This window comes from Patella vulgata, chromosome 7, assembly GCF_932274485.2.
Source record: "Patella vulgata chromosome 7, xgPatVulg1.2, whole genome shotgun sequence".
NCBI classification, from domain to species: domain Eukaryota; kingdom Metazoa; phylum Mollusca; class Gastropoda; family Patellidae; genus Patella; species Patella vulgata.
The window spans coordinates 6,884,215-6,910,316 of NC_065885.2; the positions used below are offsets into that span (position 1 = coordinate 6,884,215).

Sequence of the window (26,102 nt, forward strand, 5' to 3'; positions counted from 1 at the left end):
GGCGTATCCACCCGTGGAACGTTCTACAACGTGCACGTGAGCGAGTACACAGATCGACCTCTCCCTGTTTAAAGTGAGCAAGCGTTATGCTCACGTAGAAAAAGATATCATAAATTTGTTTTTCACTTTCGCCTACCCCTTTTTAATGAAATGCGTGTACACGTACAAATTAAGATATGTAAATGAATCAGCATAAAGTTACCCCGTGTTATCTGTAGTATATTCTACTTGTTATATATGATACAATATCATGACGAAAAAGTCGTTTCAACTTCCTGTACAAGGTAGGCCTCACTAATCCTTTATATGTATTGTCTTTCATCTGACCGAGGTCCCGTGTACACATTTTCGTGGAATTCGGTAGAAGAGTAGGCCGTAGTGCCGCTGTCCGGGCAAAATTTCCCTCATAGCACACTGGCGTATGCCCGTCTTCATTATCCCAGTTCGGAGCAGAACAGTAGGACGTTAAAGGGACTATCCCGATTTGAACAGAGTCTCAAAAATAAAAATCTGAGTACGTAGGAAATTTAAGAGCCAAAATATATTGGGATGGTGTATTTACTTTGTCTCAAAACTTCAAAACTGCTTATCCGGACACGTAACCCTTTTAAGATTTCGGGTCAGTTTTTTCGTTGGGTGACCCGATAATCGAATCCCGTTCCTTTAGAGGTCTATATAATGAATGACCAATGTGCTGTACTTGATAACGAAAGGTAAATTTCACCTACGCATTATTTTTATCCAGACACCGCATAATACAGCTCGGGACACCGGTCTCCATTTCCAGATGAAGGCTGACGGGTTTCAGTTGTTAGAAAACGTATCACATATATTGAGTTAGTTGTTCGGACCTAAGGCAGAGAATTTTAAGGGTGTTTAACACAAAACTAAGCCTTTTTTGATGTGGATGTACATTGTCGTCGACCCTGTCCGTCTGTCCACATTTTTTTTGTGAACACTGTACAAGTCACATTTGTTTTCCGATTTTGGCGAACTTAAAATATAGGTCTATCTCCAAAAGATTTCGATTTCTTTCTATATTGGCATGTATCTGATTTTGAAGAGCTTTGAAATGTATGTTTATAACCCAAAGATCTCGGTTCCCTTCGATATTCGCGCATAGAGAACAATAACTTCATGGATTATGGCCCCTGATTATACAAAACATCCCGTTTGTAGTTTATGGTTCTTCTAGAGGTCACAATTTTTATTCAATTTAAAATAACAACTAAACAAAAAGGTTTAAATATATCACCGTTACACCATAATGATGGTTGAATACGAATTTCGTGAAGATCGGAACCATACTGCCAGACGACTGAATTTGCCCGACAAAATGATCGCTCCAAGAACGCTAATAGTGTAAAAGTATATGATACTAAACCTGTATACCCTCTAGATGTCACAATTTGTATCCGATTTTAATGAAACTTAAAATATATGTTTATATCTCTACGATCTAGGTTCGTGTTGATAGTCACGCATATCAAGCCATAACTTCCTGGATTATGGCCTATGATTGTAAAAAAAAATCGCATTTTTAGCTTGTGGACCCTCTAGAGGTCACAGTTTTTACCCGATTTTAAAAACCGTTACACCATAATGAAGGTTGGGTCGAATTTCGGTAAAATCGAAACGAAATTGTCGCTCTTTGTACGCAAATGGTGTAAAAGTATGTAATACGGAGATTATGGACACTCTGGAGGTGACAATGTTTGTCCGATTTTTTTTTTGGTGTGTGTGTGTGTGTGTGTGTGTGTGTGGGGGGGGGGGATGGCCAAATGGTTAGCGTGTTTTATCATAAGGCCTGCCATTGAGTCAATTGGCGTGGTTTCGAATCCCCGGTTGTACGTGACAAGGAGTAGGGTCGCCTGTCCAACCTCGTTGGTTTTCTCCGGGTCCTCCGGTTTTCTCCCACTGCTAAAGACCCCTATGCGCAAGCGAATTATTGAAATAAAATTAAACCATATGTTAGTCCCGAAATGACCTAGTTTGTGTCGAGTGGACGTTAAACCCCATTTCTCTCTCTCTATCTCTCTTGTCCGATTTTGACGAAACTTAAATATATGTTTATATCCCAAAGATCCCAGTTCCTTTCCATATTCGCGCATTTCAGACAATAACTTACTGGATTATGGCCCCTGATTTTTCTCTATCCATCTCTTGCAAAATGTGGACATGGCAACCGCTGTTTTTTGTAAGCTTTACGATGTCTCTCATTTCTATTATTATCTTTAGCTATTTATTTTTAGTTGATTGCTTACGGCTTCCCCCGCATCCATTGTGGATTTTGGTGTGGTCCACCTACCCTTACTATTATCAACTGCGGCGGGGGGTTGGATGGCCGAATGGTTAGCACGTGCGCGCTGTATAATAAGGCCTGTCATTGAGTCAACTGGCGTGGTTTCGAATCCCCGGTTGTACATGACAAGGAATAGGGTCGCCAGTCCAACCTCGTGGGTTTTCTCCGAACCCTTCCGGTTTCCTCCCACTCCTAAAGACCCCTACGCGCAAGCGAATTATTGAAATAAAATTAAACCATATGTTAGTCCCGAAATGGCCTAGTTTGTGTCGAATCGACGTTGGAATTCAGTATCAGAGTAGGCCGTAGCGCCGCTTTCCGGGCAAAATTTCCCTTATAGCACACTGTATGGCGTCTTCGTTAGTCCAGCCAGAGCAGAACGTCGTTTAAACACCCACGCAAACAATATGGCTATACACATTTTTTGGAAAAGATTCATGACTTTAATCTTCTTTTTTCTGTATATGGTGTCTCTTAGCTTTGGGGAATTCAGATGATGGTCACCTCAGTTCGAATTCGGTGCGTGATACTGGTATAATAAAGGCTCCAGAGACAGGTTTACGACTCTACATATCATGTCGATGGCAGATTGCTTTTCTCTGTGGCACGTGTACCTTGGCTATGTTCGCCTTGAGAGTTTGTATCGCCATGGCTTTGGTTTGTATAGAGAACGTTGAATACCAGAGACAACTTCAAAACTTATCTCAAAATTACAGCGGTATACTCTCGGAGGAACTCAACAGTACACAAGTGGTAAGCTTCCATTCTAAATAATTGTATACTATAGCATCATTCTGTTTAGTTAAGAGCAACCCCACGATTGATCGCCTTTAAAGAGATACCAGTGCTTTGCTATTGTCTGTGAATTGGCTACATTTACATGGGGTGTGAGGGTGTTAAAATTATATTGTATACAAAGTTTTTTTCATACATATAAGCAGGCATTACCGAGATAAACGCGTTTTGAGATTCTACCCGAAAGCGTTTTTATACGCCCATGTGGAAATGTGGTCGTATATTGCCGTCGCCCCCCGTCCGTACATACGCACGTGCGTACGTCCGTCGGTCTACAACTTTATTGAACCTTGTGAACGCTCGAATGACGAACGTTATAATCCGATATGTATGAAATTTATAAGTATCATTTAAATTAGTGAAACGAAGAAGTCTTTTGAATGTCAGCAATTTCCGTCGATTACTTCTAGAGTTATGGTCCTTGTTTTACTGTGTTGACCCGTGTGAACGTTCGAATGGCAAAAAGTTATCATCCGATATGTATGAAATGTATATGGATTATTTAAATTAGTAGAATTACTTCCAGAGTAAAAATCCTTTTTTCAGTTTGTAGAACCTTGTGAACCCTACAGACAGGATTTTCGGGAATACTTAATGCAATACTCGGTTCAAAAATTGATTTCCGATAAGATTTTCAGACATTAATTTTGTGCCTACGCTAAAAACATCAGGGCATACCATAGAAAACATCATTTAAACTCAGTTTTTCAAACGAAGTTTCGCACCAGGAGGAGAGAACCCCACCAGATCCCAAAAGAGTGGGAACGCCTCTCAAGACCAGTTTCAGGACACTCGGCTCACGGTTCGTATCTGGTATCATCTAGACCGATAGTAACCACACGTATATATTATTAATTTCACAAGTTCACAAGACAGAAATGAACCTGTGGGTACTACCAGTCTATATGATACTAGGGACAGACTGATCCATATTTCGTGAGGGTGGAAAGCAGGGGGAGTGCGGTCCGGCAGGGTTTTCTCCAAGCAAATGGTGCTTTCTAGGGTATATCCTGGTTATCTAGCTTATGCACATATTTAACGTGCGACAATTTTAGCAAGTTATCAAAACCAGTGTATTAATAATAATAATAATAATAATAATAATAATGACTTTATTTGAGAAGGGTTGAATATTAGGCTATAATAGCCATTCTAACATCCTGCCCTTCATAGAAAATATATTAGAAAAGATATAGACTGATGCATTAAATAACACATCACAATAATTTACAATAGACGAAAATATATACAAATCACTTAAAAAGTGGAGGAGTCTGTATCGAGGTACATACAGATGGTCAGTGGTGCCATAATTCATTTTTGCGAACCGTTGTCTTCTACATGGTCTGTAGACGGTCCGTTACAGCAGATAAGATCGGTGACCACTGTTACAACAGTAAAACTTGCAATAACTATTTTCTGGACATATCAAGACAGGGCGAGTGACGACTGGGCATTTATCTAGTTGTATTTTACAAATCAAAAGTAAGGCTGAGGTCCCTAAATAGATGACACTCATTAATTACTTGCACATCTAACATTTTTTTATAAAGCATCTACACATGAAATTGTCCACCACTCTGTCTAACCTAAGCAAAAAATGCTCATTGTCGAACTTAGTCATAATTAAATACCAAGTTTTATTCTGTCCTAAATTCTCTGCCATTGAAATTGTCATCCCCACTCATTATTGAACTTTCCAGCCTCGTGGGTTTTCTCCGGGTCCCCCAGTTTCCTCCCACTGCCAAAGACCCCTACGCGCGAACGAACAATTGAAATAAAATTAAACCAACGTTAGTCCCGAAATGGCCTAGTTTGTGTCGAGTGGACGTTAACCCCCCTCTCCCTCTCTCTCTCTCTCCCTCTCCCTCTCTCTTTCTCTCTCTTAGGTTATTAATCGGCTCATTATTGACGGCCTCCAATACCCATTATCTTTCCGTTATTTTCGGAATGACGATGGGCAGTTCATTATCAAATGGTTCACCGCAAATCGAGATCCGTCTGTGTCTGATCATTTGAATCATTTTGTGACAAATATTCGCTGTGTGCTTCAGTAGGTGTGGCCATCTTGGCTCAAATTTCGGGGTTGGTGATCGAAATCAGACTTGCCCACGACGCTGCTTCCACAGTGAGCAGAGCGTGTCCAGAGGGTCTAAATGAAATTTAGTTGATGCTTGATGAACGTCACCGTATTTTTTGGTTAAACCATTAGTGTTGATTCCAAATTTATTCCATACAACTGCTCTAAAACATGTGTCAATCCGCATGTGACGGGAATAGATATAAATATAAACTATAAATAACATAACAATACGCATTGCGCCATATTCTGGTTGAAGCACCCGTTCGGTTGTCTCTTACACACTACGTCGGTGATCAAAATCGCAACAAATAGTCCTGTTGTTCACTGGCATTCATTTCCCCCGATTCAAGAATATTAATAAATGATTAATAAATAATTCATGATGTAGTGACGATTTAACGGAAAAGTTACAATTTAGACGATACTAATCATTTATAACAATACTCCCCGGTAATTTATATAGTTAATGATTTCACGCTCTACTGACGGCCATTAAAGAAAACTGTCGGTTTGACCTAGATGGTGAACGGTAGTCTTTATAGTGACGTTTTCTTAATAAGTGACGCTATTGCCAATTACTCCCGCATCCGTCTGACTAGTAATCTGTTCGGACTATGCTTATTTAATCACTCGCGCTATTTTTACATACTGCCACAAGTAAGGAATACTTATTTTGAATTGTTCGTTTGTTTGTGATTACTGCTTGTCCGTATATTTGTTTTTGTGTAAATTATGTATGGTGCAGTCCCCCAGCACTTACTAATATGCAAGTAAGGAATACTCAACAATTAACTTAAATACTCAACTTATGAATATTACTGACCATTTATAGGACTCTTGACGTACAGTGCAAGTACTAACGGGTTTAAGCGACCACTGACAAGATGTATATTTCTCACGAGTTTCCATCATTACTAACTACAATTAACCCCTTCTACGTGATATGAGGTCATACTCACAAAAGACCCAGTTAATAAATACTCCCGGATAGGTTCTACACACTATGCATTTTACAGTGTTTATGGAATTGTCTTGTAAATTCCAGCGCCCGGACGATTTAGGTGTCGTGGGCGTATATATCGTTGCCTGGCAACCTATCTTTTAACAATTCAGCTTAAAAAATTGGCCCGGCAGGCCCCGAAGTCCTATATTGATTCGACTACATTGGAAGCCCCCCATACAACCATAGGCTTGATTTTCAAGTTCCGCATTTTATTATGGCTCTTAAGCATACCAAAGTGGTTATAAGCGACACGTATACTGCTTATTGATGTCATACAGATTCTATCACGCCCCACCCCATTTTGACATTAGCTCCCAGCTACAGCGGGACGATTTACCCAATGCTACCCAATATCACGCCCTTGTGTGGTTTCAGGGTTTACCCCGTAAAATTCAGTTATTTTTAATGCAATAACATCTTAGCATGCAGTTTGTTTAAAGCTGACAAGGACAGCTGTCTAGTCGTTCGGATTGGGGCGAAAAACCGAAGTCCCGTGTAAACATTGGCGTACACGTAAAAGATCCCTTGACAGTTGGAATTCGATATAAAAGTAGGCCATAGTGCCGCTGTCCTGGCAAAATTTCCCTCATAGCACACTGTATGGCGTATGCCCGTCTTCATTAGCCCAGTTCGGAGCAGAACAGTAGGATGTTAAACCCCATTTCATTTCATTTCATTGTTTAAAGAATTTGCATTATCTATTTAAGTATGTTAGACCAAGCAGCATGGTCCCAAACGAAATGCGAGGCATCTTACTGTCATCGTATTTCTATGGTTACCTGATCACGCCGTTACTCGGGGGATTGATTTCTCAAAGGTGTGGACCTAAACTGGTCGTCCTATTGGCCATGGGAATAGCCGTTATAACGAATGGACTGACACCACTGAGTCTGAGATATAGAATCGAGGTTGTTGTTACGTTAAGAGTAATAATGGGAATATCAACGGTATGTTATAATATAACAGTATTTTTATTATGTGGTGTTAGCATCGTATATACGGTATGTTATAATATTAACAATGTTTTTATTATGTGGTGTTAGCATCGTATATACGGTATGTTATAAAATTAACAGTGTTTTTATTATGTGGTGTTAGCATCGTATATACGGTATGTTATAATATTAACAATGTTTTTATTATGTGGTGTTAGCATCGTATATACGATATGTTATAATATTAACAATGTTTTTATTATGTGGTGTTAGCATCGTATATACGATATGTTATAATATCAACAGCGTTTTTTATTTATTATGTGGTGTTAGCATCGTATATACGACACTTTATAATATTGACAGTGTTTTTATTTTGTGGTGTTAGCATCGCATACGATATGTTATAATATAAACAATGTTTTTATTATATGGTGTTAGCATCGTATATACGGTAGATCATAATATTAACAGTGTTTTTATTATATGGTGTTAGCATCGTATATACGATATGTTATAATATTAACAATGTTTTTATCATGTGGTGTTAGCATCGTATATACTGTATAATATTAACAGTGTTTTTATTATATGATGTTAGCATTGTATATACGATATGTTAAAATATTAACAGTGTTTTTATTATGTGGTATTAGCATCGTATATACGGTATGTTATAATATTAACAGTGTTTTTATTATGTGGTGTTAGCATCGTATATACTGTATAATATTAACAGTGTTTTTATTATGTGGTGTTAGCATCGTATATATGGTATTCTATAATATTAACAGTTTTTTTATTATGTGGTGTTAGCATCGTATATACGGTATGTTATAATATTAACAGTGTTTTATTATGTGGTGTTAGCATCGTATATATGGTATTCTATAATATTAACAGTGTTTTTATTATGTGGTGTTAGCATCGTATATACTGTATGTTATAATATTAACAGTGTTTTTATTATGTGGTGTTAGCATCGTATATACTGTATGTTATAATATTAACAGTGTTTTTATTATGTGGTGTTAGCATCGTATATACTGTATAATATTAACAGTGTTTTTATTATGTGGTGTTAGCATCGTATATATGGTATTCTATAATATTAACAGTTTTTTTATTATGTGGTGTTAGCATCGTATATACGGTATGTTATAATATTAACAGTGTTTTATTATGTGGTGTTAGCATCGTATATATGGTATTCTATAATATTAACAGTTTTTTTATTATGTGGTGTTAGCATCGTATATATGGTATTCTATAATATTAACAGTGTTTTTATTATGTGGTGTTAGCATCGTATATATGGGGGTATCCCTAATGATATCGTTCCGTTCTACTCCACCAACCCCTGGGACAGTTCACGAATTTAAATTATCTGCCCTTGATGATTTCATTTGCCATGATTTCAGTTGTTTCTGCGAACCAATCATAAAACAGATTACATACCAGTCTTAGCATCATTATTTATGTTCACCACAATACAGCAGCCTGTACGTTCGATTATGAGAACGTTTACAAGTAATGTAACATCAAAGAATACACATGCACACACTAACAAAAACAAAAAAAAAGATTCCGTGTTTAGATTGTGATTTTGTCAATATAGCGGATGGGAAAGGGATTATTTTGAAACTGACATCTGATAAATGTCATTTCCAAAGTCACACTTAATTTGCACTCGCAGCGCAATGTGTACACGCGCGAATCTCTATGCACACTTTTTGTGACCAACCTGGCTTGCACAGTAAACTTAAAGATACATTATGGGAGATAAGATAAAGAGATGGCAGTTCTCGCTATAATAGTTAAAAACTAGATAGGGTAAAGGTAATTTGCTGAAAATTTCAGTCAAATTGATCCACTATGAGCCGAGAAAGAAGCGGGTGAAATTTTTGCATAGTCTCGGTCATCATTACTAAAATCATTAATATAAACAGTATAGTCTCGATTATCCACTTTTTTGATTTAATTATCAATGGCCGTTAGCGGCATATAGGAATCTAATCCAGCCAACATCGAAGGCTAGCCTTGACATCGAGAGTTTATTATAGTCTGGATAAGTTAATTGATGTCTAATTGATAATTTAGATAACATTTCAGGCCTAAAGAAAGATTTGTAATAAGCAGATTTTGCCCTTGCATAATGCATGTTTAAGCTGTCTGTCTACAATTAGCTCCGGTTAAGGACTGACACTAAGCTAGTTGACCGGCATTTTAAGTCCTAAATCTTCCAAATTCTTAAACCTAACCCCAACCCAAGACCTAGCCCCTAAGCCTGATACTAACCCTAACCCACAATCTTCGGCAACAATCACGTGCCCTACCACTGTTTACATCTCGTGACCTGGAGGAAATATGCATTGATCCTTGTCAAATAGATCTAGCTGTTCCACACCGATGATGCGATTGGAAGCCTTCTTTAAACACAGTGAAAGGTGTGTTATTGAACAAGCTGCAATAAGAAGGGAGAGAGTCGGTTTATTGACATATATATTATACCATTCATACCATGGTGGCTCAGTGAGTCAGAAGTTGTCTAACCCGGGTGGGAGGGGGGGTCCCGTGTTCGATCTCTGCGTTGGCCGACAAACTTCATCTGGTTTTCCGGCGTCCCCCAACCTCCTTTTCAGTGGTGCAAGATGGGACGCCTGTCAAGGGACAACGTTTAGTCGCTTGGATTGAACGAAAACTCAAGGTCACGTTTGTACATTGACGTGCACGTAAAAGACCCCTTGGCAGTAGAAATTCGATAAAAGTAGGACGTGAAAAATGTCCATCACAGCACAGTGTATGGCGTATGTCCGTTTGAATTAGCCCATTTCATTCTCAATCACAGCACACTGTATGGTGCATGTCCGTCGGCATCGCTCCGGTTGGTGCAGTAAAGTAGGACGTTAAACCCCATTCTATTTCATTTCAATCTGCAGGGTGTTATTTTGCCGTCTTTACAAGTCCTGTGGGCGGACTGGGCACCAAAAAACGAGAAAGCGAGACTACTGGCGGTTTCTAGTTCAGGTAAGATGATAACTGAAGTAACAATGGCGGTACCATGCCATTCCCTTGATGCAGGACGTAACCCTAATCCAATAGCGGATCTAGAAGCTGTGAAAAAGGGTGTGTGTGTGTGTCGGGGGGTGGGGGGTGGGGTGTGCTCCAAATCTAGGAAGCCATCCACAATTTCAAACCCACAATGAATGTTAACAAAATACTTAAATAAATATTTTGTGTCTAGTGCGATACTCCTGCACTTACTAAAAGATCGTATTGCCTAAATAGCTGTTCAATTATCGTAATCTTTCCGGAAAGCAATGCAAGGGAACGCCCTACTGGTCTGCTCCTACTGGGCTAATGAAGACGCGAATACGCCACACAGTGTGCTATGAGGGAAACTTCGCCCGGACAGCGGTGCTACGGACTACTCTTTTATCGAATTCCAACTTCCAATGGATCTTTAATGTGCACACCAATGTTTTAGTCTCATCCGAACGACTATACGCTGTTCCTTGCCAGGCCCTCCACCCTGCAGAATTAACAAGAGGGGGGGGGGGCGGAAACCCGCTTAATTCAAATTGATTTGCCATATTATAATTGTTATTGATTCTTTGTGAACAATATAGGTGTCTACTTGGTCTCATTGGGATGGGGCGGGGGGAGGGGTCTTCCCAAATTCGCGCCTGCCCAAATCCAATTCTTTACTGGAAACTTTGGACAATTTTATAGGGTAGGTGTTACGGACCCCCTGTTGGTGCAAGTCGATGTCTTTTTACACAGTTCACGACCAAGATTCTTTCACAGCCAGGCGAGATTCGGCCGGTGCTCTTGTGAGATTCTAGCCGTTACATTTGCCTTGTCGATTGTGTGTTGAATGTGACATATGGTAGCCCAGTTATGACATATTCTTATTTCATTGTCTCCTTATTGTTTCAGGTGTAAATTTAGGTAACGTTGTAGCTACTGGAATTGCTGGATTTGTTTGTAAGATTCCCGTTGATGATGGCTGGCCGTTTATATTTTACATATTTGGTAAATATTTTACATTGATTGGTCGGAATATATATCACATGTAGTTTTTGATTGGTCGGAATATTTCACGTGTAGTTTTTGATTGGTCGGTTATATTCTAAATATTTCACATGTACTTTTTGATTGGTCGGTTATATTCTAAATATTTCACATGTAGTTTTTGATTGGTGCGTTATATACTAGGTTTTGATTGATCCGTTATATTCCACATATTTGGTAACCATTTCCCAACCTTTTCCACACTTTCACTCATGACTTGGCAGAGGATTAAATTGCGTTTTAACCACAATTGAGCTACGCCGAGAATAACGACTGGTGTTTCAGACTACAGTCCGTGTCAGAAAGGGATATGAAAGTACCAGAATGATAATCCTCAAGCAATAATTAATACATTTTATAGTCTGTTAACGTGAGTAGTTAGGGCCAGGCCATCAATATTTAGGACAGAGATCTATCCTCGAAGTACAGTAGATAGTACTCAGTGTATATAATGCAGTCGTGAGTTTGATCCTCGGGATGGTCCAGTAAACGTGTAAAAATATCCATTTTATTTTATTTATATATAAACGTAGGTCTAGGGATGTGTTAAATTCCATTTTATTTTATTATATATAAACGTAGTTCTAGGGATGTGTTAAATTCCATTTTATTTTATTTATATATAAACGTAGTTCTAGGGATGTGTTAAATTCCATTTTATTTTATTTATATATAAACGTAGGTCTAGGGATGTGTTAAATTCCATTTTATTTTATTTATATATAAACGTAGTTCTAGGGATGTGTTAAATTCCATTTTATTTTATTTATATATAAACGTAGGTCTAGGAACAATTATCTGGATGATATTCTGGTGGTGGATTGTTTATAATTCTCCTGATAAACACCCGAGAATATCGGAAAGAGAAAAGGTCTACATTGAAAGCGGGAAAGTTAAATCTGTTTCAAAAAAGGTAAATCAATTTAAAGCTGCATTATTCAAGAGTAAAATCTGCCTAATGCAGATCTTTCGTTTGGTTTCAAATGTTATATAAATCATGAGACATTTACATGACAGATGGGGGGGGGGGGGGGCTAGTGGTCTAGATTGTCACGATTCGACCTCTAGCTTGGCCGGTCACCTCTGGCTTGCGGCTTTGGGTTCGATCCCTGGAGTGAGCGTATGTGGCTTTACTCCGGGTACTCCGGTTTCCACCCACAGGAAAGACTCCTGCGGGTGCGCTAAGATAATAATAATAAAAAGACTTGTCTGCGATATTACCTTCGGTGGAAGCGGACGTTAAACACTAAGAACAACATGACAGATCCATAATCAAAACTCTAGAACTTTGGAGTTTTTTTGATTTTCAACAGATTTAAATACGTTATTTTTAAAAAGGACAATCGAGATTTCGTTTATTATCGTAATAACGGTAGCAATGACAATCGACGATAACTCCAGTCAGAATGAATGAAGTAACATATTCACTTTTCATTATCTATTTTTGAACTATTATATCGAGAACTATGTCGATTCTTACATAATGTATCTTGAAATATCTTACAGGTTGTCTAATACAGTCGATCTTTGGGTCAAGTGTGTGTGTGTGTGTGTGTGGGAGGGGAGGGGGGGCATCCCAAGCTTAAACGTGACACGGAGAAGGGTTGCCAGCCTAAACCCCGTTTTCCCATCACTGCTAAAGATCCCTACAGACAAGCGATTTATTGAATGAATTTGTATCATATGATTCTCGTAAATCTCCAATTTCAAACTTTTACACAAGTCAGGGCTTCTCGGATTCAATCACTCTTTATTTTTAATGATTTCATCTGTGTCAATATTCGCGCTGTTATAGTCGCATGCTTTTAATTTATAACTAAGGGGGTGGGGAGGGGTGGGGAGGGGTGGCCGAATGGTTAGCGCATGCACGTTGTATCATAAGCTCATTGAGTCAACTGGTGTGGTTTCGATTCCCCGGTTGTACGTGCAAAGGAGAAGGGTTGCCTGTCCAACCTCGTGGGTTTTCTCTGGATCCTCCGGTTTCCTCCCACTGCTAAAGACCCCTCCACGCAAGCGAATTACTGAAATAAAATTGGACCATATGTTTGTCCCGAAATGACCTAGTTTGTATGGAGTGGACGTTAAACCCACGTCTCTCTCTCTCTCTCTCTCTCTCCCGTCTCTCTCTCTCCCGTCTCTCTCTCTCCCTCTCTCTCTCCATCTCTCATTATATCATTTTGTTTACACTGATATTTTTGTCTTTTTTTCTTTTAGATTCCACGCGTTCCATGGTCAAAAGTGTTAACTTCTTTACCGTTCTTGGCTATTTTAACTTGTCACGTGTGCCATGCTTGGACAATAACTCTCATATCCCTGTTTTTACCCATTTATATGAATGACGTTCTCAAATTTGATGTAACTGATGTAAGTTTTATCTCTTCTAATGATCAAGGTTCGAGTTGGGTGGTCTAGGGATTTAACGCGTGCGCGTGATATCATTGATATGTCATTGCGTCAAGTGGCGTAATGACAAGGAGTAAGACTGTTTGTCAAACCTCATGGGTTTTCTCCAGGTCTTCCGGTTTCCTCCCACTGCTAAAGACCCCTACGTGCAAGCGAATTATTGAAATGAAATTGAACCATATGTTAGTCCCGAAACGACCTGGTTTGTGTCGAGTGGACGTTAAACCCCATCTCTCTCTCTTTATCGATATGATCCCTGACGTGTTCCGTCCCACAACAGGTCTATTTGGAGCGTGAACCTTCGAAAGTATCCCCAAAAACAAACCCCATAATCAAGAAAAAAACAACAACAAAAAAAAAAACCCCAACCAAAAACAAAAAAAAACCCCAAAACAAATGAAATTTATACCAGATTATGGCCTTCACCGACGTTATAATTCAACATGCCATTTTGTCGTAAAGTATTTATTGCTTTGTGGAAATGAAATGAAATGAAATGGAGTTTAACGTCCTACTTTTCTGATCCGACTGGGCTAATGAAGACGGGAATACGCCATACAGTGTGATATGGGTGAAATTTTGCCCGGACAGCGGCGCTACGGCATACACTTATATCAAAAGACCAAATGCTAAGGGACCTTTTACGTGCACGCGGGATCAGTTTTTCGTCCCATCCGAACCACTAGACAGCTGTCCCTTGTTAGGCCATCCCTGTCCTGCACAACTGACAAGAAGGAACCAGGCTGAAAAATTCCGATGAACTTTCTCGGTCACCACCGGGTGCGAATCAGCTTCTTGCTCAATGAACCACCGCCGTTTCCTTTATTTAATCAAATCATGGCAGTTATCAATAATGTCTTTCAACTTGTGTATATTTTCAGAATGGTGTTCTGTCATCCCTACCTTTTATATGTAGGTTCATCATGGGATTGGTGTTCGCTGTTTTAGCTGACGTCATTGTAACTAGAAAACTGCTACCTGTATCACACAACAGAAAACTCTTTCAAATAATAGGTAATAACATTCAAATAACTGGTAATAACATTCAAATAGCTACTAATAACTTTCAAATAACTGGTAATAACATTCAAATAGCTACTAATAACTTTCAAATAACTGGTAATAACATTCAAATAGCTACTAATAACTTTCAAATAACTGGTAATAACATTCAAATAGCTACTAATAACTTTCAAATAACTGGTAATAACATCAAATAACTTGTAATAACATTCAAATAACTGGCAATAACATTCATATAACTGGCAATAACATTCAAATGTACAAACTATTGTTATTTTCCATATCGATAAATTGTGTGATTTATTTATTGTGATTTTATAATTTTCAATATATATCCACGCAGAGGCCCTGAGTAAACCTCTTTCGTATGACGAAAATTACACAAGGTAGGCGGAGAACCTTATCTATGGACACCACGTCAAAATACAAAGGAAAAATAACAAATTAAATAGATTAATCATAATAATAAAGACTAATTCATTTTGGTACAGAGTCTAATGCTTCAACTGGAGAACCAGGAGAAACCCCGTGAGACTGGACAGGTGACCCTACGCCTTGTCAGGGACAGCGAGCGAGGAATCAAAACCACGACAAATGTCTCAATGACGCCGTGGGATCGTAATCACACCGCTTGTCCCAATGACGCCGTGGGATCGTAATCACGCCGCTTGTCCCAATGACGCCGTGGGATCGTAATCACACCGCTTGTTTAAATGACGGTGTGGGATCGTAACCACGCTGCTTGTGTCAATGACAGTGTGGGGTCGTAATCACGCCGCTTGTTTAAATGACGCCGTGGGATCGTAATCACGCCGCTTGTCCCAATGACGGTGTGTGATCGTAATCACACCGCTTGTTTAAATGACGGTGTGGGATCGTAACCACGCTGCTTGTGTCAATGACAGTGTGGGGTCGTAACCATGTGTCAATGACAGTGTGGGGTCGTAACCAAGCCGCTTGTCCCAATGACGGTGTGTGATCGTAATCACGCCGCTTGTTTAAATGACAGTGTGGGGTCGTAACTACTCCGCTTGTCTCAATGGCGGCGTGGGATCGTAACCACGCCGCTTGTGTCAATGACGGTGTGGGGTCGTAACCAAAAAGCTTGTCTTAATGACAGTGTGGGGTCGTAAACACGCCGCTTGACTCACTGACAGTTAGACCTTATGATCCAAATCTCACTTTAAAGAAAAAAAAAGATTTATATAAGAGCGCCGAAGTTTCTGTCCTACTTAGAGAATCTATCTGGAAGATATTTTATTTGTTGTGACCCCGGTAGAGCTCCATAGGTTTTGTTTGTGTTTGTTAAATAATGCTTAAAGGAATTTCTGTATTTATTGGTGATGTAAAATAATAAAACTAGGCTTTAAATAAGGCCCATTGACGTAAACAATAATTGTATATTTTTCAACAGGCATGGTGTTCCCTTCAGTGATAATAATAGGCTTGAGCTTCCTTGATTCCGAACAAAGAAATCTGGTTGTAGGCTTAATGACGCTAGCTGTTGGTTTTCAATCGGCAACCACGGCAGCATTCAGGGTTAATCATTTGGACATAGCACCAAGGTAATATACAGAATAACCTCAGTGAATTGTAGTCTAACGATATGATCGTAGAGGTTATTGGATATACATGAACTGGACTTTAATAGTAAGTGCAGGAGGACCGCACTACACGTAAAACAAAAATCTACAAGATAAACCTGCGAACAAGACAGAAAATAGACATTGCACCAAATAAACAAATATCAAATCAAGTGAATGGATCCGGTTGCCAGCCGTATGCGCCCACTGCGCTGTACAGTCCCGGGCCTGTAGTGACACAGACTTCACTCCCCTAAAATACCGCTACAACAACCGGGATAATACGGCCATGCAATGTTACATGATTTTGCCCAGACAAGGGCATTGCCTACTTGTCGGATTGGGTTTAAATATTAAGGCCAACTGCAGATTTGGTCATAGATCACGAGATGTGAACAGAGTTAGGGCTTACGCTAACCCTAGACCTAGCCCTAACCGTTACCCACAATTGTGTATACAGTAAACAATCACGTGACGTAATAATATTTGACGAAATCTGCAATTCGTCTTAATATTTAGACCTAAGCCTACTTTTCGTCGAATTCCAACTGTCAATGGTTTCTGTCCGAAAGAATAGACGCTGTTCCTTACCACTGACAAGAGGGTGGGGCTGGGTGGGGCGGTTTTGTTGGGCAGGCTATCAATCCCGCGGGAAACTTTATCAACCATCACCAGAATGAAGCCCAAGACCTGCTGGTGAGTGAAACAACACATCCGGCGTGGTTCTCCCTTGTCAGTGGTTTCGATTTCCTAGCTGTACGTGACAAGGAGTAGGGCTGCCTGTCTAAGCTCGTGGGTTTTCTCTTGGTGCCCTGGTTTCCTCCAACTGGTAAAGACACCTACGCGTAAGCGAATTACTGAAGTAAAATGGACCATATGTTAGTCCCGATCTGACCTAGTTTGTGTCGAGTGGGCATTTACCTCCATTTCTCACCCCTTATTTATTCTGCTCGTCATCCGAACGGAATAAAATCCAGTTTATTAAACACACATTATACAAGAGCTAAATCTGCCAATTGCAAGTCTTTCTTAGGCTTCAGATGTTATAGCAATTATTAATTAGGCCTTTAGTTACATGACAAGCCCAAAATCAACTCTGCAGACCCTCGGATGGCTTGTATACAGCTTGTATTTCAAGTCATTCATTTCAAATTACACCAAGCTAACGTTTACCGTTAGTCACTGACGTCACTACCGGAGACAGCCGACGAAAGGCCTACCAAGCGAGAGTACTATAGCCATTGAGAAATGTTACTTGATAATCGAGAATATGTGGACGGAGTTATCGTCTGTCAATCAAAGGATGGGCAATTCTTGTAGACGGTGCGGACGCAGTTGCTGCCTATTTCTAGTCCAAACTTCCAACACTGACAACTCCACTAAGAATAAAGTAATTCAGCTGAAATTTTCAATATTTTCTTTTTTTTTATCATCTATTTTTGAATTATTATAGTAAGAATGTCTAACTCTTTATTAAACTCTAACTAATGGATCTTTAATTAAATTTATTACAGATGTTTTGAGTGGGTTTTATATTATCTAAATCATTACTCATTCATTGTGTGTTTTTATCTTACAGATTTGCAGGAACTATTGCAGGATTAACAGTGAACATTGCTTGTGTTGTGGCCATCTGTGTTCCCATTATAACAACGGCTCTAACACCAGATGTGATTACTATACTTTCTACAGTTTCATTCATAAACTCCTCATTATAATCAAAACAAGAAGAAATGAACAGAACTTGACAAGAAAATAAAAACCTCCATTCACTAACAATCTGGTTAAAACACGGATCCCTATTCGTTCATGTGGACGTATATTGTTATCGCCCCTGTCCGTCCACCTGTCCACAATTTGTCTGTGGACATTCTACAAGTCACAATTTTTATTCGATTTTGACGAAACTTAAAATATAGGTCTATCTCGGTCCCTGTCGATATTGGCATATATCGGACCATGACTTCATGGATTATGGCCCCTGATTGATACGAAAAATCACGTTTTTAGCTTGTGGACACTCTAGGGGTCATAATCTTTATCTGATTTTGATGAAACTTGAAATTGAAATGTATGTTTATAACCCAAAGATCTTGGCGCTTTTCGATATCTGTGCATATCGGATCATAACTTCCTGAATTATGGCCCCTGGTTGTACGAAAAATCGCGTTTTTAGCTTGCGGTCCCTCTAGAGGTCACAATTATTATCCGATTTAAAAGACCGTTGGAATATATCACCTTTACACTGTAATGGGGCTTGAGTTCGAATTTCGTGAAAATCGGACCACAACTGCCGGACAAAATTGCCGCCCATCGAACGCAAATAATGTAAAAATATGGTATATCAAGGTTGTGGACCCTCTAGAGGTCATAATTTTGATCTGATGTTGATGAAACTTGAAATAGATGTTTATAACCCAAAGATCTTGGTTCCTTTCAAAATTCGCGCATTTCAGATCGTAGCTTCCTGAATTTTGGCCCTTGACCGTACGAAAAATCACGTTTTTGGCTTGTGGTCACTCTAGAGGTAACAATTTTTATCCGAATGAAAAACCCGTTTGAATATAACACCGGTACACCCTATTGATGACCGAGTTCGAATTTCGCGAAAATTGGACCAAAATTGCCAGACAAATTGGCCGTCCCTCTTATGCAAATAGTGTAAATATATGGTATATCAAGGTTGTGGACCCTCTGGAGGCCACAATTGTGATCCGATTTTGATGAAACTTTAAATACATGATTATTTATTACCCAAAGATCTTGGTTCCTTCCGATATCCGCATATCGGATCTTAACTTCCTGAATTATGGCCCTCGATTGTACGAAAGATCGCTTTTTGTTTAGCTTGTTCTTTATCCATCTCTTGCAAAATGTGTGCGTATCCTGCCTGGCAGCCGCTGGTATAGTTTAAAAGTTCGTTTTACTTGTCTTTACTACACTAGGATCTGGAAGAGTTGTTATATAACCTGCGTCCTGGATGGCGTGAGGGATTAGCCAATGAAACTATCTGTTACGGCGATTTCTTGTGCAGCGTAAACCATTTGAAACGTCAACGCTGATTGATTAATCAATGCCTGACGTCATAGGGTCAAAAGTCGCTCATACGACCTCTGACGCGACCTTTTACTATAACCAGTTAGATCTTCATGTAATGATGGCCATCGGAAGTATAAAAGACGAAACGAAATAAAGATCCGTATTTCAATCAGATTGATTCATTAAGAAAACGAAATTATTAATGCGATTGTCAAACAGTCTAGTTAAATACGTTGATTTAATGCTTTATGTTTTAGCGTGAATAACGTCGTGAAAAAAATAGATAATGAACGAAAAATGTAAGCGTCTGTAATTTTTGAAACAAGGGATATCCTAGAGCAGTGGTTCTCAACATTTTTTTCCCAATGGCACACATTGGAAGACCTGAATAACAGCGGCACACCTGACTAAATATATATATGAAAAATATTTGCAAGTCAGACGGAATACAACCGTAGACAGAGAGACTAGTCATAGACACATAGAATGACTCAAACTAAATAAAGAAAAACACACATCAGTAAACACCAGTGAATACTCCAATGGGATCACGTGGATTTTCGCATTTTCTTAGTGTGCCGTTAAAAATTTCACGGCACACTTAGGAAGATGTCGCAGCACACCAATGTGCCGCGTCACACTGGTTGAGAATCACTGTCCTAGAGACATGTTTTGTAATTCGGAAATATATATTTACTATTGTGTATTTTTTACAGGGAACTCTGGGTCAATGGCAAACGGTCTTCTTCGTAAATGGCGGCATCAATATATGTGGTGCTATATTTTTCCTAATTTTTGGAAGCGGAACGGAACAAGAGTGGGCAAAGGAATCTCCAGTAGAAATAAATGTTGACGCCCCAGATGAAACCACCATCTCAACAACAGACAAACGTGCTTCGTATGATAACCAAGCTTTTAGATATTTGGAATAAGAGTTTGTTTGGTACATATACTACAATGAAGCCTTATATTATATGAATCCCTAGTATATATGGATTAAACCTGTTTTGTCTAATATTCTACATTGTTATACTATATACGGTTATGGTTTTTCAATTAGCTACATAACTGGACGTCATGTTACTAACAAAGAGAGAGAGAGAGAGAGAGAGAGAGAGAGAGAGAGAGAGAGAGTTTAACGTCCACTTGACATAAACTCGATCATTTTATTACAATGAATCGCTTAACTGTGGGAGGGAACCGAGCGACCCGAAGAAAACCAATAAGGTTACGCAGGCTTCATTTCCGAAACTCCCAAATCTGACTGGTTTCAGTGGGACAAACCAGAATCTCAATGGTTTCAGTGGGGCAAGCCCCAAATCTGAGCACCTAAATGTGCCTAATCTGCCACGCCCACAATGAGAATTAAAATTGGCTGATGAGTAATAAGATTTAAATTGGTGTCAAATGTTAGCTCTGTATTAGGGGATTCTAAAAATATCAAATTTGACTGGTTTCGGTTGGGCAAACACCTGAATGATCGTCTATATGGTTTCTTATATGTATCGCCAAAAAAATGGAAAATATAACGGAATAGAACTGTAAATATGAAACTATTGGGTAAAATAGTACGTCCAAGTCTATGGTTCTCGCTTCTGTACTATCTCTAGAGTACGCCCAAGTATATAGTCCTCTCTTCTGTTCTGCCTGTAAAGGACCCGGGCCCGTAGCCAGCTCTTAAGATTTGGTGGGGCTACGGAATTTTTTGGAGGGGCTGAGGATGTGGCCGGCTACGAACGCTCTTAAGAAATCATTATTGTTGGCGAAATATTGGGGGGGGGGAGGGGGCTAATTCGATTTTTTGGGTGGCTAAGCCCCCCGTGGCTACGGGCCCGGAGGACACCTAAGTCCACGACCATTGCTTAGGTATTGTCCGTGGAGTACTACTATCTCATCATCTATTAATCTTTTAAAGGCATTTAGTAACTGGATAGAGCAATAAACTATAACAATAAACTACTTACGGAAAAACAGCTACACTCGTACTTATTTATTTGGGCTTGGTGGTTTCGAATCCTCGATTGTACGTGACAAGGAGTAGGGTCGCCTGTCCGACCTCGTGGGTTTACGCGCAAGCGAATTATTGAAATAAAATTAAACCATATGTTAGTCCCAAAATGACCTGGTTTGTGTCGAGTGGACGTTAAACCCCATTTCTCTCTCTCTCTATTTGGGCTTGTTTATTAGCTTGATAACGTTGAGAGAGTACTCTTCGAAACGTCGCCCAATTATATGAGTAGCTGTTTTTTCATAAGTATGTGTTATAGTTTATTGCTCATTATATATGTATGTATTTATATATATTTATATGTATGTTTTTGCCATTTTAACTGTGTATATACACTTATATGTATATTATCTAGGGAGAGTGGTTTTACATAGGCTAAGCCTGTTCCCCAATCCCATTTAGACATCCTGAATAAAAATATTGTTTATTAAAAAAAAAGAAAAAAAAAAGAGTACTACACTGGTCATGTTAACTACAGCCACATCATTGATCCACTCGTCTATTGATCGTCACGTACGACCGAGTCAATGGTTCTAACTTCTTGGTTTAATTGGGGATCACGGTGGCTAAGTGGGTAAGACGCTGGCTCGCTAGCCTGGAGGTCGGGTGTTCGATCCCTGCATTGGCCGAGAAAGTTCATCCAGATTTTCCGGCGTGGTTCCCCCTTGTCAGTGATGCAGGACGGAGGGCCTGACAAGGACAGCTGTCTAGTCGTTCGTATGTGACGAAAAACCGAAGTCCCGTGTACACATTGACTTGCACGTAAAATATCCCTTGACAGTTGGAATTCGATATAAGAGTAGGCCGTAGTGCCGCTGTCCGGGCAAAATTTCCCTCATGGCACACTGTATGGTGTATGCCCGTCTTCATTAGCCCAGTTTGGAGCAGAACAGTAGGACGTTAAACCCCATTTCATTTCATTTAATTTCTTGGTTTATTTTTGTTTTTAGAATTGACGCCATGTTGCTTTCTTTGGGAGAAAGAATTACCCCCCCCCCTCCTTTATCCCCAACACCCCGGCAACCACTTTGTTCGTCTTATTTACTGCTTTCATAATTAGGAGAAATGGCGATCGAGGATTTTCCGCTTATTGATATATATATACTTCGACATTTTGTCCAGCTAAAACAAATCACCAGGATAATTATTCGCACATAAGCTATTAAATTCAAAAAGAAAAAACCGAAATATATTTATGACAGCATGTGCCATCCTGTTGGATTATTAAATGCACATATGACTATGATGATAACTACAAAATTTACGGCTCACCGATCAGTAAGTATATTAACCGAAGTTTATTTCAAAATCAATTTTATACCGGTGTTGCGGTGTCTGTGATTCTACCAAAACGTCAAAAGATGTGAATAATACGACTTGATCATGGAGATTACTTTATTTCCCGCGAATTTTGTATTCTGCACTAAAATATAGAATTGTCGGAGAATTTACAACGAAACGAATAAATACTCTGTGCTGATAATACGAGAAGGCGTCTAGTTTAAATGCCTTTTATTACAGAAGTGCCTTCTATCAAATTAATTGCCTTAATTCATTTAATATTCGCTTCTCTTTTTTAATAAACCTATACGCTGATGAAATAATAATTATTATTTTCAGTTTTTCGACCAAAATTAGTTTTCTCCTAATTAAGAAATATTGGCAGAACAAAAAAAAAAGAAAAAAAAATCCTCTAAAAAAACAACAACAAAAAACCCCCAAAAAACAAAATAAACACGCAGAATAAAACACATTCGTCGCAATGCATTAATTTTGCTGTTAAGTTTTCAATTTCTGTCATTAACAAATACTATTTATATACTATTCAAAAAAAGTAGGGGATATTTGATTTTTAAGTGTTATTAAAGTCACCTAATGAAACTGACGAAGAAACAAATGACAAAATGAAATGAAGTTCACATTCATCGATTTATTCCAAATGATCGTTAGACTAAGTAAGGCACAGACTGACCATTATAAGGGTTAAATGATACCAGGGGTCAAACAGCAAAGTTACCACAGCATCACAACCAAGTCAGTAACGGGTAAATCCTCCTCTGTTTGCCAAACAAGCATTGATCCGACGTGGCATACTCCTAATGAGACGTCTAAGGTCATTTTGGTCCAGATTGTCCCATTCCTGTTGCAACGCAGCAGCAAGTTCTTGGACATTGGCAGGACGTTGTGGACGTTGACGTAACCTCTGTCCAAGCATGTCCCAGACATGCTCGATGGGGGAGAGGTCAGGACTCAGTGCTGGCCAAGGTAATGTGGTGATGTTCTGTTGTTGGAGGTAACCTGTAACGATCCTGGCCCTGTGACATCTTGCGTTGTCATCCTGGAAGATGAAACGGCGGCCATGACGTCGTGCGAACGGCACAACATGGACTGCCAAGATGTTGTCCCGGTAGTACTGGCCTGTAACACGCCCTGCAACAACATGTAAAGCCGTTCTTCCAGCAACAGTGATGCCTCCCCACACCATAACAGAACCACCCCCAAATCGATCATGTCTGATGACGTTAACGTCTTGGAAGCGCTCGTTTCGACGACGCCACACCCTCCTACGTCTGTCCAAAAAATCAACAGTGAACCTTGACTCATCTGAAAACATCACATTGCTCCAGCGTCGATTATCCCAGTGTTGACGATCCCTACACCAACGACGTCTTGCCTGAATGTGATGATCTCTCAAACAAGGGATCACGCGAGGACGTCGGGCGCGAAGGTGACCCCTATGCAGTCGATTCCGAATCGTCTGGCCACTCATTCTCACACCAGTGTCTGTTTGAAGACGAGCGCTGATCTGATTTGCTGTGATGACACGATTTCGCAAGGCCAAGGTACGGATAAATCGATCCTGGGCTTGAGTTGTCGCCCTTGGTCGACCTGAGCGTGGTCTGTCCTGTACAGATTGTGTATCACGGTATCTGGACCATAGCCTGCTTATGACAGACTGAGAAACATTCATCGTCCGCGCCACAACCGCCTGTGTTGTGCCGATCTGTAGCATGCCAAGGGCACGTAACCTTTCATTTTGGGTAAGCCGACGCATATCAAAATTTGTTTTCTGGTCACTAAAACAATTAAACTGATGTTTCCACCCTGGAATTCAATGCCACAATGACTGTAACATTCAAAGTCAGAGTCGTGCAAATCTTGGGTTGGACCCCCATGATGATCCCAAGCATCACATGCATTCCATGCGGTAGCTATTGGTGCGTTTGGGCGTCAAATGTAACTGGAAATGTTTCTTCTGTTAGGTTCTATAGTGACTTTTTTCGTAGTCATTTGCATATTTTAGTACTATGCCCCCAAAATCAAATATCCCCTACTTTTTTTGAATAGTAATTGGCCTAAAGTGCCTTGTGTTTTTTTATTAACTTGTTATTTACACTCTTTCTGTCAAAATTAAATATCTAGATAGTTTGAATTCTTTAGAGTTACCCACTCCTTAAAAATAGGCCTTTGTCGCCACTGACGTATACGCCAGACTCATTGTTTGCTGTATTCCTTTTTTAGGTCTATAATAAATAGTATTTGTTAATAACAGAAATAATTAACGCATTGTGACGAATGTGTTTTATTCTGTTTGAGGTTTATTTATTTTTTGTTTTTTGCTACCCATAGCACACGTCTGTCAAACCTTCAAAGGCTAATATCTTCTCTTGCAACAGAGTAATTTGAATGAAATTTTCAAATTATTCATTTTACATCATCTACTATTATAACAAGAATGGCTAGTTTTTTTATCTAAATCTTACATAATGCATCTTTAAAGAGAGAGTGAGAAACGGGGTTTAACGTCCACTCAACACAAACTAACATATGGTTTAATTTTATTTCAATAATTCGCTTGCGCGTAGGTGTCTTTAGCAGTGAGAGGAAACCGGAGGACCCGGACGAAACCCACGAGGTTGGACAGGCGACCCTACTGCTTGTCGCGTACAACCAAAGAATCGAAACCCCGCCAGCTGACTCAATGACAGACCTTATGATACAACGGGCATACGCTACCCATTCGGCCACCCAACCCCACTCTATCAGTTAAAGCTCTGGTAGATGAATTCATCATGAATAATATCCTTTGTTTATATTTCTATACTATTTCTTACTGTTAACAAACTATGGTGACACGTTTACAATCTCAGTTTCTCACTCCGTCATCCTCGATATCTCGATTTGTTGCTTTCTTGCGTTTGATAATCCTTACCGACTATAAAATGGCTACAATTGGCTTCCATAGTACGACAAAGTGAACAAACGTTAGTTTTGTAGTCTACCAATTGAAAAATTAGAGTTTTCAAACGTTGTATTTGAGAAACTGGGAGGTTTATAAGATTCAATAAGTTTATATAGGACCATAATATAGCATGTTTTAACTTTATGTACAGGTTGGCGATGGTGTGTAGGATAAGTTTAAAGAGGACCTTAATAAGGACTAACAATTATTGACTTCAATGTTAAATGGCTGTAACATCACAGACTGTAGCTATTTGCTCAACATTCCGTTGGTTTCAATCTTTATAGGCACAATGGAGACCACATTTGGCAATATCCTCATCATAAATTTGTAGGGGGTTGACCATTTAGATTTTTTGCTACGGAGATTTGATGTTGACAGGGGCGAAAATCTCACTTCCGACACAATGATTGCTCTGCAGAAAGACAATTTACATCCCCTATCCCTCCACTGTAATATCATCAGTATTACCCAAAACTGCTATGAAATTGCAAATTTGATCCCTTTTCTCCAATTCTAGACCAAAAAGTCAACCCAAAAATGCAGGAAGAGGGGAGAAAAAAATTAAGGGAAAAATTGTCTATTTATAACTCTCACTACATTACTAGTTA

At 39.3% G+C, this 26,102-nt stretch overlaps 1 protein-coding gene across 3 annotated transcripts; it reads left to right on the plus strand.

Moving 5' to 3' along the window:
• Positions 1 to 255: 255 nt before the first annotated feature.
• On the plus strand, positions 256 to 20,257 carry LOC126826950 (sialin). 3 transcript variants are annotated; one of them, XM_050556111.2, is made up of 11 exons: positions 256 to 284; positions 2,781 to 3,055; positions 6,891 to 7,130; positions 10,058 to 10,145; positions 11,058 to 11,153; positions 11,975 to 12,105; positions 13,407 to 13,556; positions 14,477 to 14,609; positions 16,033 to 16,183; positions 17,781 to 17,871; positions 19,957 to 20,257. In XM_050556111.2, the coding sequence occupies exons 2-11, from the start codon at positions 2,924 to 2,926 to the stop codon at positions 20,170 to 20,172; spliced, it is 1,428 nt and encodes a 475-aa protein (XP_050412068.2). In that variant the 5' UTR covers positions 256 to 284; positions 2,781 to 2,923; the 3' UTR covers positions 20,173 to 20,257. The 3 variants fall into 3 exon arrangements, with proteins under 3 accessions (XP_050412068.2, XP_050412069.2, XP_055958097.1); XM_050556112.2 differs by lacking the exon at positions 19,957 to 20,257 and having other exon boundaries at positions 17,781 to 18,123; XM_056102122.1 differs by lacking the exons at positions 17,781 to 17,871; positions 19,957 to 20,257 and having other exon boundaries at positions 16,033 to 16,319.
• Positions 20,258 to 26,102: the final 5,845 nt, after the last annotated feature.

What these genes read in the sequence shown, in the direction of transcription:
- LOC126826950 (XM_050556111.2), top strand. Translation starts at nt 2,924, where the DNA reads ATGTTCGCCTTGAGAGTTTGTATCGCCATGGCTTTGGTTTGTATAGAG. An exon ending in CATTTGGACATAGCACCAAG is followed by an intron (nt 16,184 to 17,780) that starts GTAATATACAGA and finishes TTTATCTTACAG; the next exon opens with ATTTGCAGGAACTATTGCAG. An exon ending in CAACGGCTCTAACACCAGAT is followed by an intron (nt 17,872 to 19,956) that starts GTGATTACTATA and finishes TATTTTTTACAG; the next exon opens with GGAACTCTGGGTCAATGGCA.